Below are 14,092 nucleotides of genomic sequence, written 5' to 3' on the forward strand. Positions count from 1 at the left end.
ATGTCTTAACCATGGACTATCAAAGGGGCTTAAAATCAACTTTCTTTAGAATTCTTGTATTTTCTTTTGCTCATTCTTTTATCTATACTATATCACTGCACATGAATTAGAACCGCACGTCACAAAATTGCACAGGGATTACAAATATTACATCCAGTCTGCATAAAATCGAATTCCACTACTGACCAGATCACAAAATGGCTGCACTCTCTAATCTAAAACTAATTTGCATATTGTACACATGTAAGACGATTTTTTAAACTTGAAGTCACAATAATGCATGCAAGTTTGCTTCTTTAAACAAATTTTATAATTTGTTCATGCTACCTAGATTCAAGAGAGCTTTTTTGAACATTTGCAATACCTCACCTCGTTAGTTAATAATTCTAGTGCATGCATATGGTGTATACAGGTAAGTAAACATGCATTTTTTTTCACATTCTAAAACTATGGCAGTTTAGGCCATATTGTGCTGCCTGCATTTTATCTGCAATGCAGTGTGTCTCTAACGTTTTCAGTCCCGTATTAATAGGTGGCATTTACACATAACACCTATATAGCAGCAAAGCTAATACAGCTTGTGATTAAAAATGTTTAAAAATAGCTAATAAATCAGATTATCTTGAGGTATTATTTCTTGCAAGTCAAAATGGAGAGCAAAAAAATCAACCCTAATTTTTAGTTTATGTATACACTGAAAATAGCAACAATAAAAATAAGCATTTGTAGCAGACATATTCCATCTTCACTATTATTTTGCTACCTTTGGTAAATTACTGGGGCAGATCTTGAAGTTAAAAACCCATGTTTAGAAATAAGTGCACGCTTCCCCCACTATATAGCAGCAGACTGTGTTGCCCCTACGCAAAACATTCTCATATCTAATTTTAACTTTACATATAAAAATAACTTGGAGAAAATACAAAAAAACATTTTATTTTTAACATGAAAATATCACAAAAATTAGTAAGCCTGAGATGTAGGGTTTTGGTGAAAAACAAGAGGCTTGTAGTGTTTTGGCTGCTGATAAAGATGCATGTATTGATAGCTGGGGTGAAAAGCAGAAGAATGCACTTATTTCTTCTGCATGTCAGTATCTTCAGACACAGTAAGCCACATGCACCCTTTCCTTCCTTGTTAAACAGAGGCCAGTTTGCTATTCTTAGTTCCAGCGGAAGTGGATCTGACGTGGGCGATCAGCACCTTCCTTTACCAATGGCTTATGGAACTCACGTCCAGCACGAGAGTGGATATTTGCCCAACAAAACTCACAGTAATACTGCAGGCAAGTGACATTGGCACAAAAAAAGGGAGCAAATTTTCCACCACAGCGTGCACCCTGGCATTCATCACACATCTGGTCATCCAGCACATATGGCTTTACCTCCACCTTGAAAAAAAAGAAAGAAAGTCTCATTAGGGTCTGCTTCAGAACTCAAGTTCTGTAATAACTTAAAATGTTTCTGTAGAGGAAAAAAAGGACCAGCATTAAAAGCTGAGGAAATGGGCAGTTTCTCAAGGAAGGAGCTTTACTGTGTAGTAGGTTAAAATACTTTAAAAATCTATAAAAAATCTGATTTGCAAAACATTTCACTCTCACCTTTCTTGAATAACATCTTTGAAACACCTGTGTCCTGGTATTTTCAGAGTTGGGGGAGATTGTGAGTGAAAAACAAAAGAGACCTCAAGTAGCCATGGAAGACAGTTGCCACACCTTTTTCCCTCACTCCAGTATCACCTGTGAGATGGCAGCACCCGAACAGCCACTGATTAAGGCAGCACTTCTCCACTGCAGGTGCAAGTCACACTCTGCTTGGAAGTAAGTGGCACAGACAAGCCAGAACTGTGGAGAATCTACAAAGGGCATGCCTAGACTTCTGTAAATTTATAAGATATAAAGTACAAGTCCTGTTGTGAAGGTCTGACTTGGCAGAACACTTCAGACTGGAGTCAGCTCTGAATGATAAACTTCTCCACCTCAGTTTCCACATCTGTCAAGTGGGAATAACAGATCTTGTCTCAGAGTTGTGAGGCTTAAATTGTGAATGTAAAAGCATAAGACAGTGCTTGGCACATGGTAAAATATTCTATAAATTAGTATTATCTACTATTAGCTGCAATAGCCTTGCTTTCCTGCTTGTGATAACTTTATGAATGGAAGGTTTTTACCATTTGGCTGAAAAGTGCCAGACAGAGTAACAGCTCAGCTGTTCCTTAGGAGACAACAGAACACTGAGTGTTCTGAACGACTGGATTGAGATAAAGTAAAGGTTGCCTATAGTAAAAAAATAATGACCCAACAGTTTGTATTCTGAATGTACTCTACTGAAATACTTGCATGAGTGCAGAAAATGAATATAAGGATACTTTCCGCAATATTATTTGTAACAACAACAAACTAGAAACAACATAAAAGTTGATTGAAAGAACTGTAGGATGTTCATTTGATAGGTCATGGAATTACATTGTTATTTATATTTCATTCATAAGGACTAGGATAAATATATTTTATGTATATTCGACACTTGGCTTTTCTGAATTGCTTGTTTGTATCTTTTGCATATTTTCTTGCTGGAATTTGTTTTTTAAATTGATTTATGAGTTCTCTTTCATCAGTTAAGAATTTTTAACCTTTCTTCCAGTGGCTTTACAATCTTTAACAGAAATTTTTAAAATTTTTATGCTTGATCTTTATCTCTCAACTTTTTCCTTTATGGGTTCTATCTTTTCTTTGCCAGGCTGCTATTTTTGATTCATCATCTTCACTACAATTATAGTTATAATAAAAAAGAACATTATTACGACTAAAGAATAAATTAAGGTAGCATGACAGTTACTGGATTTCATCTCACTGAGATGAATGGGACAGCACCCATTTGCACAACATTCAGTTCCCAGTGCCTAGAAGAATATCCAGCATGAAGTAGAAATGCTATAAAGATATGCATAAATGCAATACATTTACATTGTTTTCTGGGTTTCTTTCTCACAGTTATTTCTTGTTTTTTTTTTTTTAATAAGATTTTAGACAAATTGAAACCAGGGTCTGTGATGTTTACTTCACTTCCATAATAATAAAGTGCCAGATGTTCAGGAGTTACATTTTAACATAAAACTGTTGAACGAAAATTTTGCAAATGCAATGATTTCAATTATCTGTATTTTTAAAATTCTACATATTAGTTTATGAAGCTAACCTATTTTACTCAAAACCAGAGACTTTAAAGATGGAAAACTGAATTTCAAAACCTATTTTTCATTAATAATCTCTAATAATTAAACTCTTCCATATGCAAAAGGAAGTTTCATTAACACTACACTTCACCTAGTCTTATTTTCTAACATTTACGAGAAGTCACAGTGAATTATACTACTCATGAAATAACATACAAAAAAATACAATGAATTACACATCTGTGGTGATTGCTTTCCAGCTATCAGATAGGAACTAAACCACAGTATCCATGAGTCTAAAAAGTAAGTGTATTCCACAATTTTTATTCCCTCCAAATACGTATCCTGTGTATCTTTGGGTTGGCAGTTATATACTTAAATTCATTCCATTTTTATGGTTTAATAATCATATTCATATTGGAGAGATGAAAGATATAAAGGTAAATGGTTTAATATTTCTTTGTATAAGCAATACTAGTGACTTGTAAAATATTTAAGGCTCAAATTCTTTCAAATACAGTTCAAAATTACCTTTGTAACACATATCTTGTAAGCTTTTCTCTCAGGTATTTCAATCAATGCCTTTTTAAGAAGGCACAGGTATCTCAATTCATCTGCTCTGCAACTGAGTTGCTCTTTAAGAGTCAACACTCTGCTCCAAATAATTGGTCCTTCACTATCATTTCAGAAACAAAGAGGTAAGAGGTATGACACTGTAACAGTCTTTTTCTTCTGCTACTGCACATTAAATACCATGATTATATACTATGTAAATAACGTCCTCTGTGACCTATTACCTCTCTGTAAAAGTAGGGGATTAGTGGTCTAAACCATGCTGTACATTTGTGTCACTTTTGGAGCTTTATAAACTCCTGTTGCCCTGGCTGCCTCTCAGACCAATTCAGCAGAACCTCAGGGGGTAGGACCCAAATGTCAAGAATTTTCTAAGTTCCCAGGTGAATAATGTACAGCAGAGGTTGAGAACCACACCACCAGAGGAACTCTTAACGTTCAGACAAGTTCAGAAAAGTTATGTATACATGTCTTATCAAAAGTAGAGCACCTCCTCTTAGTTTTTTTTTTGGCAGCCTTTTAAATAGCAATGCAAACAAACAAAAAGGAAACCACTCCGCATTTGTGAACTCAACCTATGCTGCGTTTCTTTTCTAAATGAGATGGTTGGGTAATTACACTGAGGACTACTTCTAGCATGCATGGTCTAGTCAATTGGTATTAATTAACCAGCCTCCCTGTCCCCAAAATAGTCTTTTAATGTGCCAAACAGCCCCAGGTTTCAAGAAACTGTTACACTGGGGAAAAGGAGTACCCAATCAAGTTATATCTTCTATCTACTAATTTGGATATAAAAAATTCATTTACCCCCATATTCTTAATGTATTTCTGCTGTACTATAAATACAAACATGATTATTTTAGAATATGTTTAACTATGTAGAGGAACTGTTCACAGATTTTGGCATAAAATAGATTTGTAAATGAATGCTAGTGTCTTTATTTTAGAAGGTAGTTAGTACTTGGAATTATTCAATAGGGTTTCAGTTATCATTCCTAGTACTTCTTAAAAGTTCTTATTGTGATGATTCAAGCAATGCTACTAAAAAAATTTTAAGTTTAGGTCAATTGTTTTAGAGAAATATACACAATGCATTTTTATTTTAGTTTTTGTGACAAATGAAAACAAACATTTAAATAACACTCTCTGCCAAGTTCTATTCTAAGTGCTTGTATATATGTGAATTCATTTAATCATCAAAATTACTGAGAAAGACATATTATCATTGTTTTCCATTCTACATGACTCCAATGTACAGGCTCTTAAAACCACCTCTGCCTCCATGGTTAGAATATTTGACCTTACTGGCTGATTAAAAAATTTTGACATGGCTGCACAATGATATTAATATTTTTATATTATACCTAAAGTTTAAAGTGTGTTCAGTAATTTTCCATTTCAAGGAATTTTTATATAATATCCTTTAAGGCTTAAAGAAGTATAAAAACTAAACAGCGCTCGAATTATATTATTAACTCCTTAAGGTATGAAGCTTTGGATCAGCACCTCATTATAGGACAGAAGTTATTTCCCAATATGCAACTTACACGTTTATCAATATCACCATGCTGAAGCTGAACAAACCGAGCACTAATGGCAGCAATATAGCTCTGCTGATTGGAGAAAGCAACTCGCCCAGCACCTTTTGGGTATTTTAGCTCAGGATCTGTATCAATTCCTGCATAACAAACTCCACCATACAGCCGGTCCATGATCATAGCAAGTTCCACTTCAAAAGGAAAAGAAGTTTACATCAAATGTGAGAGAACACTGTAATCAACAATTTTTAAGTACTTTTTGTAAAACGTAAAAGTCAATAGTATATTATCATTTGACCAGGAGTAGAATGGCAGATAAGAGGCTGTTGTTAAAAAAGGAAGGGGATCAAGGGTGCTTTTTTTTTAACTATAAAGTGACTCACCACCATCACATCTACCCACTTACAGCACTAAACCTACTATATACTCTATCTTCTGACCTACAGACAAATAGTTCCATGCTCTTTCCTAAATCCAGTCCTTTCACTTGCATACTAGATCCCATCCACTCTCACTAAGGACACTGCTTTAGCAATTCTCCCCTTTCCCTTCTATACGATCAGTTTTCCCCTTATACTAGATCATTCCCAAGCATACTATACTTTTCCTGTCTTAAAAAATTCCTGTAACACTTTTTTTCCCTCTTAGCTACTGCTCCATTTCTCTGTTCCCCTTTACAACCAAATTTCTCAAAATCTGTTCCAGTATTCCCTCCAATTCCTCTCCTCCCATTCTTTATTCAACTCTTTCTAATCAGACTATCGCACCATGACTCCATTATAATTGTTCAAGCCAAGTCCAATGGTCAACCTATTTGTAAATAGCATTGAAAATAGTTAATCCCTTCCTTCTCATTCAAATATTTTCTCCATCTGGCTTCTAGAATATATTATCCCACTAATTCTTCTCTTACCTCACTGATAAATTTCTTCTGAGTCTTCCTTGATAGTTCATCCTAAACTCCTTAACTTTTCAATGTTAGAGTACCCTAAGTTTCAATCCTTGCAACACTATCTACACTCCTGGCTTTGGTAACTTCATCCTGTATCATAGCTTTAAATACCATCTAAGTTTTTAAGCTCCTACATTTTTATCTCTAGTATGGACCTCTCTCCTGGATGCTGGACTCGTATATGCAACTGTCTAGTGGACAACTCGATATTTAACAGGCACTGGCCACACTCAGTATATTAAAAATGGAACTCATAATCTTCCCCTATCCCATTAAACCTGCTCCAATGAGTTTCTGCTGATCTAGTTAGAAAGCAACAGAAAAGATGAAGTTGTTAAGATTCATCCTTTCTGTATTCTTCCCTTGCTCCATACTGTACATGCAATCCTGTGAACCTGATTTTCAAAACATATCTAGAGTCCAATCGCCTCACCTCCATCACTAACAGCCTGATTCATGCTAACATCATTTTTCATCTGGTTCATGGCAATAGCCTTATCTCTTTGCTTTTGGCCCTTGCCTTCCTAGCTTGTTTTTAAAACAGTATAAGGAGTGATTCTCTTAAAAAATATACCAGATACCACCATAAAAATACATTAAAAATATACCATATACGATGGTTTAACTGAAATTTCTATTTGGGAGCTTTGAATGGTGCCATAAACTTGTGTTCAAAACCAAGACCACAATCTTCCCTCCCAATCTGCTTCTTCTCCAGTGTTCCTCCCATCTCAGTAAAAGGTATCACTGTCCATCCAGTGGCTTATGACTGAAAGATGAGATTCAGTCTTTGTGTTTACCTCATAAATATCTGTTACCTCTGTTCAGTTGGCTTTCTCCACTGCTACCACTAATCCAAGCCACCATTGTCTATCTCCTGGATTGTAATAATAGGATGCTAAACTGGTCTGCCCGTATTTACTCTTACCTTGGCCCCCCTCTCTATGAGTCATTAAAGTGAACTTTGAAAACTGCAAATATGATGAAGTCTCTCTTTTGCTTAAACACTCTTCAATGGTTTACCCTTGCTCTAAGGGTAAATACCAAGTTAGCCTATTAGACTTGTATGATGTGAATCCTGTCTACTTTTTCAATGTCTCCTTGTGTCCCCTCCCTCACTCTTTGTATCCCAACTTAGGCACTTTGGACTTCTTTCAGTTCCTCCAAAGCACCCTGTTTCCGTCCACACAAGACCTTTAAATCAGCTGTTCCCTTTCTATGAAACATACTCCTCAGAACCCTACTACCATCCTGATCCTACTCCTTTTGCCCAATCTTTATATGTCAGCTCAACTACAAATATCTTCAAGATATCAGACTTCAAATATCTTCAAGATATCAAATTATCATATTTCCTTGCTACATGCTCTTCTATTCCCTATGTACTTCTTTGTAGAAGTCATCATATTCTGTAAGTATTTACATGTATGAATCATTCTTTAACACATGTCTCTAAGACTGGGGAGAGGATGTTTTCAGTGATGGAAATCACTAACACTCTACACATGGTGCAGGGTACCATCTAATGTGAGCAAAGTGGGTATATACATCTACAATTATATTCCTATGTAATATATTTTGGTAGGTTTCTGGTTCCTAGTCATTGATAAACAGAAGTTTATCATCATTCACTTATCTAAAGTGCTACTTTAATGATTAAAATATAGATCAAAGATAAAAAATCCCATATTTCTTTCTCAGATATCAGAATTGATCTACACAAAATCAACAAACCCCAAATTCTCATATCTTAGAGAGGTACGCTTAGAAAATCGGAAGTATTTAGGTGGATTCTTACAGATTTGCTTGGAGTTAGCTACTGCACTAATATTGATAGATAAGCACTCAATTCTCCAGTTTGAGTTTCAAGAAGGGGTCTCAGAATTTGTTTCAAAATTCTGTAGTTAGCAGCTATTGGAGCATGAAGAATCTGCTCCTGCTCTGTCCAATAGTGTTATGTACACAATAGCTTCCAAATATTTATTAAATTGACTAAGACATATTTAAATGATTTTTTTAAACAAAATTGTTAACATTCTACTTACCAGCCCTTAATGGCCTAGGAACACCTCCAACAAAAATTGTTTTTCGGGGATCCAAAGGCTGAGAACCATCCATTACAAAATCACTATCACTTAAATTCCAAGGACGTATTTGAACCTATGAAGAAAATCACATTGAGTCTTACTCCCTTGATGGCTTATGAGAATTTTCTGTTTGTTTTTGCCAGTTAATAGTGATTCTTTTATTGTTTAAAAATTTGTATAGTGGGACCTGGAAACAAACTTTTTTATAACTTTTGATCTAAATACTATAAATCAGCAGTCCTCGACCTTTTTGGCACCAGGGATCAATTTTGAGGAAGACAATTTTTCCAAGCATGGAGGTGGTACGGAAGATGGTTTTGAGATCAAAGTGTTCCACCTATGATCATCAAGCATTAGATTCTCATAAAGAATGTGCAGCCTAGATCACTCACATGTGCAGTTCACAATAGGGTTTGCATTCTTATGAGAATCTAATGCCATCTCTGATCTGACAGGAGGTGGAACTCAGGCAGTAATGCTGGCTTGCCTGCCTCTCATCTCCTGCTGTATGGCCTGGTTGGTTGCTAATAGGTCATGGACCACCAGTACTGGTCCACTGCCCAGGGGTTGGGGACTCCTGCTATAAATTATCTGGATGTTTCAAAAACTAAAACTCAACATGATAGTTCAATTGTTCTTTTATTACTTAACAATCATTTCAAAACAATTTTTGAATAATCTGCATTTGTAGCCTGAAGTTCATGTGGTATTTACTTACTGGTTTGTCCTTGATAGTAGGGCTAGAAACACATAGATAGAGTTTTCCATCTTCTTCAATACAAGCATCAATTAGTGCCTGAACTGAGCTCTCTTCTTGAAAGAGAAGAAATGCATAGCCTGGAATAACCATTAAAAATGAGGCAATATGTCATATCAAGTGATTTTACTCCAAGTTTCAGTACTATTTAGAAAATATATGCTTTTGAAAAAAAAAAAAAAAACAAATAGGACAAAAAACCATTTACCTTCTACAAGAGAACACAATATACTATGTAATACACATTAAAACAGATACTCAGTAAAGCAATTGGCTACTTTATATAGAACACTTGCTATCAGATATTGTACTAACTTACATGCATTATTATTTGATTCTCAAAAGTCTATGAAATACGATTCCCATTTTACAGAAGAAAAAAAATCAAGGTACCGAAGTCAGTCTCTTAGTAAATAGTTGGTTGAATAATTTCAAACCCAGGTCAGCCCCAAGGTCTCCCATGCTCTTTCTAGTAGTAATACTACCTTCTTAAAGAACTTGGCAGAATTAACCAGGTGAGTATATCTGGAGCTCAAGTTTGCTATAAAGGCCCTCAGGTTAATCCAAGTTCTAGAGCATACTTTTAGACTGGTATACACTTGGAAAGGTCCAGGAAATCCCCTAAGCAGAGGAAACATTCCACAGTCTCACGAAAACCTCTCAATGATACTAAGAAAGCTACAGTAGAAAGGTTGGAATGAAATATGTTCCTTAACAAAACATGGGTCAGACGGATCAAAACTTTTAAATCAAGCCTCAACTCGGAAAGCAGTGGAATATATTTTTCAAACTGTTTGGAGACTATCTAGACTTGTAAACAACCAATTGCCAATCTTTAATAAAAAATCATGTATCTAGCCGACACAATAGACTAATTATAAAAAGAAGGCATCAAAATTTACACTACAAGTTTACTATTATGTGATTATTCCCAGCAGGTGATAGCTATAAATGGTCTATCCCTTATCTTGGCAAGATTTCTATGCGAACAAATGTACAGCATTTTAATCTAGTCCCAGTATGAAGCAGACATCAAGCAGGCCATGTATGTCTGTTCCACTATATAATGGGAAGTGTAAGGTCATGTTTTACTCAAGTCAAAAAACTCAGCTTACTGTCAACCATAGCTTTATGCCACAAAGCTTTAGTGTGTGATGTGACACTAAAGTACTTCATTTTAATAAAATTAATAGCTGATTGCATAAAAAATACCTGGAGCCACTTCACCCTATACAAATGATTTCACCCTATATAAATACAAACTTCCAAAGGTAAGATTACACAGGATTAAAAAACATGTCTTAGATTTTTTACATTGCTAGAAACAATTTAAATATTCTTAAAAATAATGAAGCTTTTTTAAGGCTTTAATTTTGATACAAAATAAAGATCTGGGAACTATAACTATTTTGTAATAATGAAAAGGATGTGAGACCAATTTACTGAAATAGTACATTAAATTCAATATTTTAATATTGGTCATTTAAAAAAATTTTTGATATTAATATTTTAATATTGCTTAATTTGAAAATAATACTTTAAATTCAATATTTTAAATATTTCTCATTTTGTTATTATTAGAGAATAAATGTTTATATTACAAAAATTAAGCCATATCAGGTAAATTATGACTTACCCAATACAAGTCATTAGATACTAAAATATTCTTAACAAACATACTATATAATAGCTTCTTTCGAATTTGTTAAAGCAAGCTAACAGTCACATAACGTGAAGGTTATTCACTGCAAAGGAAACTTATGTACATGTGTGGCTTAGCATGTAAGGGACTCTAGTCACTGCTGTAATTACAAGGTAGCTTCACCCACTGGATGCTTCTATACCAGTGTTTTCCAAACCATGGAAAATGCTGAATTACAGAAATAAAAAAATTGCTTGAAAGAATAAGGTTTGGCGATACTGGTCTTTGGAAATGGCTACAATTAACTGTAACTGTACCAAAAAAAGTATGAATTGCCAATGCCAATTTTACTTTTTCAATTAGAGAAACTAAATACTACAAAACTGCAACAACAATGATAGCAACAATAGCAATAAAGACAACTATTCTGTTTCACATTAAATTTGTTCCATCTCATCTTTCTAGGCTTGGAGTACACCATCCCTGTAAGTGAACAAGTGGCTCATGCAAAAATGTGCATCTCTCTCCATCCAAACAATTCCTAATTCCTTTTTAAAATTCTATTTCCATTCCTGCCTGGAACTCTGTTCAAGTACTTTTTATCTATCTGTATACAGTACCTTAGATTCTAATTCCAAACCTCTCAGTGAAGCTTTCCCCTATCTACTTGAAGTAATTTCTCCATCCTATAGCATTTTTTGTTATCTCATTTATTAGACAGTTAACAATCTGTGAACTATTGAGAATGTGAACATTCACAAAGGTGAATAAAGACACTATCTTACAGACCTTTGAAAGAAACTGACATTAATAAAATAATTACAAATTTTTAAAGTTGTAAAAATGTAATACTGCAACTGTGATGAGTGCTTGGAGTGAAAGACACAGACAGCACTAGGAGTTGGGCAGGAGGAGCTGACCTCATTTGGTAGATCCTCAGTGTTTTCTGTGATCAACTTACACTTAAGCTTGAGATACAAAAGATAAGTAGGGAATATATAGATAAAGAGACACAAGGAAGATACACCATCAGTCTAGAGATTATCATACATAAAAGCCCTGAGGCTGGAGAGGACAAGGTCAGTTTGTGGGACTGGAGGGAAACAAGCAGCAGTAGTAGAAGAAGCTAGAAAGAAGATGAGGCCAGGCAGAGTGAATGCATTTTTGCTTTTACCCTAAAAATAAGAAAAACCACTAAAGGGTTTATGCAGGTAAGTAAGGAATAGTACCATCCAATGAGTTTTCAAAGACTGCTCTGGCTGGACTATAGGAGAAAATTGGAGAGGGCTAGAGATGTGGAGAGACTAGAAAGACAGCTGAAGGAGTCAAGGAAGTGATGATGGTAGCTTGTCGAGAACATTACAAAATAACTCAATACTCTGAGTATTCAATAAAAATGGCATTTATAAAGTAAACTTTATGAAATGGCAAGATAGTAAAACTATGGACAACACTAAAACTTAGCTAATAAATAAACATCTCTATCCATGTGGAGATAATTTCCTCTCTAAACCAAGGTTTCATGACCTCCAATAAACTCCAGACTACATGGAGAGAGGTAGATAGCTTTAATCAGATTCTCAAAGAGGCCTGGGATCCAGAATCCCTACTCAAAAGATGCTCTCGATTCCATACATACATATAGATCTACAAGTATTAAAAACAATCATTGCATTATTCCATTTATCTAAAAAACTGTTCGAACTATTAGTGGAGGTGCTATAATTCTCAATGGCAGAAAGTAGATACTGTACTTAGTTTTTAAATGCCAGTAACTTCTTTATCATGCTTCATTTCCCTGAGTCAAAATCAAAGCATTTAACAGTTCTATTGGAGTCTTTTCTCCAGGCTTGACAATTCACTAAGTCATGAAACTAAATAGTATGTGTGGTGTACTTTTTCTAAAATTATATTTCAGCAACGTTTAAAGTAAAGTCTTAATCTTTGAACCTCCTTCTTTCTTTTACTTATTTCAGAGAACCTTCCATTAGCAATTCTGACTCCTTTCTCCTCTCTTCCTCTTGTTATTGTGGGCAGGATATACTTCCTCTCCCCACAGATGATGACTTGGATCATGTGACTTGCATGTGAAGGTTAGCACAATTTATAATTCTTGTCCCATGGCGATCAGTCACAGTGTCTTCCTAGCAATAACTGACTAACATAACTAAGCATCTTCCTCAAATCTTACATCTTTATATAACTGAAAAAAAAAATAGACCCAACTAGCTACTTTGTCTTTTGTTTAAATTATTTATTCATCAACAGAGTTGGTAATAATTTATACTGCTCTGCTGTTACCTAGAACACTTAATGTAAATCTTATATTTCAACTGTTCATAAATTTATATTTTATAAAAGACCAATCACTTCACATAGATCTTAATTTCATAATGCAGAGAGATCCTGTTTCATGTCTATACCCAAGTTACCTGGAATGATGCTTTAGACAGAGAAAACAATCAAACATTTGTTGATCTGAGTCTATGAAATTATCATCAAATCATAGCAAGTTTCTTATGATTCCTAACTGGCTAAGTAATTGCTATTCTTTCTTTTGCTCTCATACAACCAATTTCCTAGCAAATATTAACAATAACAATCCTTACCTTTTGGTGGAAAATAGGACTTGCTTTCTGCTTTATGAGGCCAATCTACTACCAAAGGCCCAAATCTTCTGAAGCTAGCAGTTATTTCATCTTAAGAAAGTACAATAATATGCATTAGAAATTAGTTTCAGTGATTCGTTCTAAGAAATTCTGTACTTTTACTATGAAGATTTAACATTTAAAAGTGCCAAATACCTTAAGATAAATTAGAATATAAACACTGGGAATATGTCTAATATACTTATTAAAATAATATGTCAAACTTAATAACAATTTTTGTCAAAATAAATTCATTTTTAAGCAGTGCACTGGTTAGAATACTCAATTGCATGTGAATTTTAAAATTTTATATAACATTGTATGGATACTAATGACTTTATAGTACACCAAACCACAAATAGCACTGGATTGAAAAAAACGCCAACATTACGTAAGTTAAATAAAATCTATTACTGCTTCACAAATAAAATCATTTTATTATAGGAAAAAAAGGTCTGCTGAAACAAGACTTGAATAACTATAATGTTGAAAAAATATACTAGGGTCTGATACATGCCAGGTAGTTTCACTGAAATCCATATAGGTTACATCCAATTGCTATGTCTTATGTTATTTTATTACATGGAAATCTTAGGAAGATCAATACTTAAAATAAGTTTGTGGGTATTTGAATCATAACTAAAAAACATTCTAAAATATAAGAATGAGTGATATATTTCCCATAACCTCACAAATATAGCTTAATATTTTAAGTCTTCAA

At 34.3% G+C, this 14,092-nt stretch overlaps 1 protein-coding gene across 1 annotated transcript in view; it reads right to left on the reverse strand.

The window, feature by feature from the left end:
* Positions 1–14,092, reverse strand: part of CPEB2 (cytoplasmic polyadenylation element binding protein 2) — a 65,788-nt gene that overhangs the window by 2,621 nt on the left and 49,075 nt on the right. The window contains exons 9-13 of the mRNA XM_011947362.1: positions 13,333–13,422; positions 9,043–9,161; positions 8,283–8,397; positions 5,295–5,476; positions 1–1,390 (exon numbers count right to left, since the gene is read on the reverse strand). The exon at positions 1–1,390 is cut by the window's left edge and continues 2,621 nt beyond it. Coding sequence (XP_011802752.1) covers positions 1,163–1,390; positions 5,295–5,476; positions 8,283–8,397; positions 9,043–9,161; positions 13,333–13,422 — 734 coding nt within the window. The 3' untranslated portion in view covers positions 1–1,162. The remainder of the gene's footprint in view (positions 1,391–5,294; positions 5,477–8,282; positions 8,398–9,042; positions 9,162–13,332; positions 13,423–14,092) is intronic.

This window comes from Colobus angolensis, unplaced genomic scaffold (assembly GCF_000951035.1).
Source record: "Colobus angolensis palliatus isolate OR3802 unplaced genomic scaffold, Cang.pa_1.0 Scaffold262, whole genome shotgun sequence".
NCBI classification, from domain to species: Eukaryota; Metazoa; Chordata; class Mammalia; order Primates; family Cercopithecidae; genus Colobus; species Colobus angolensis.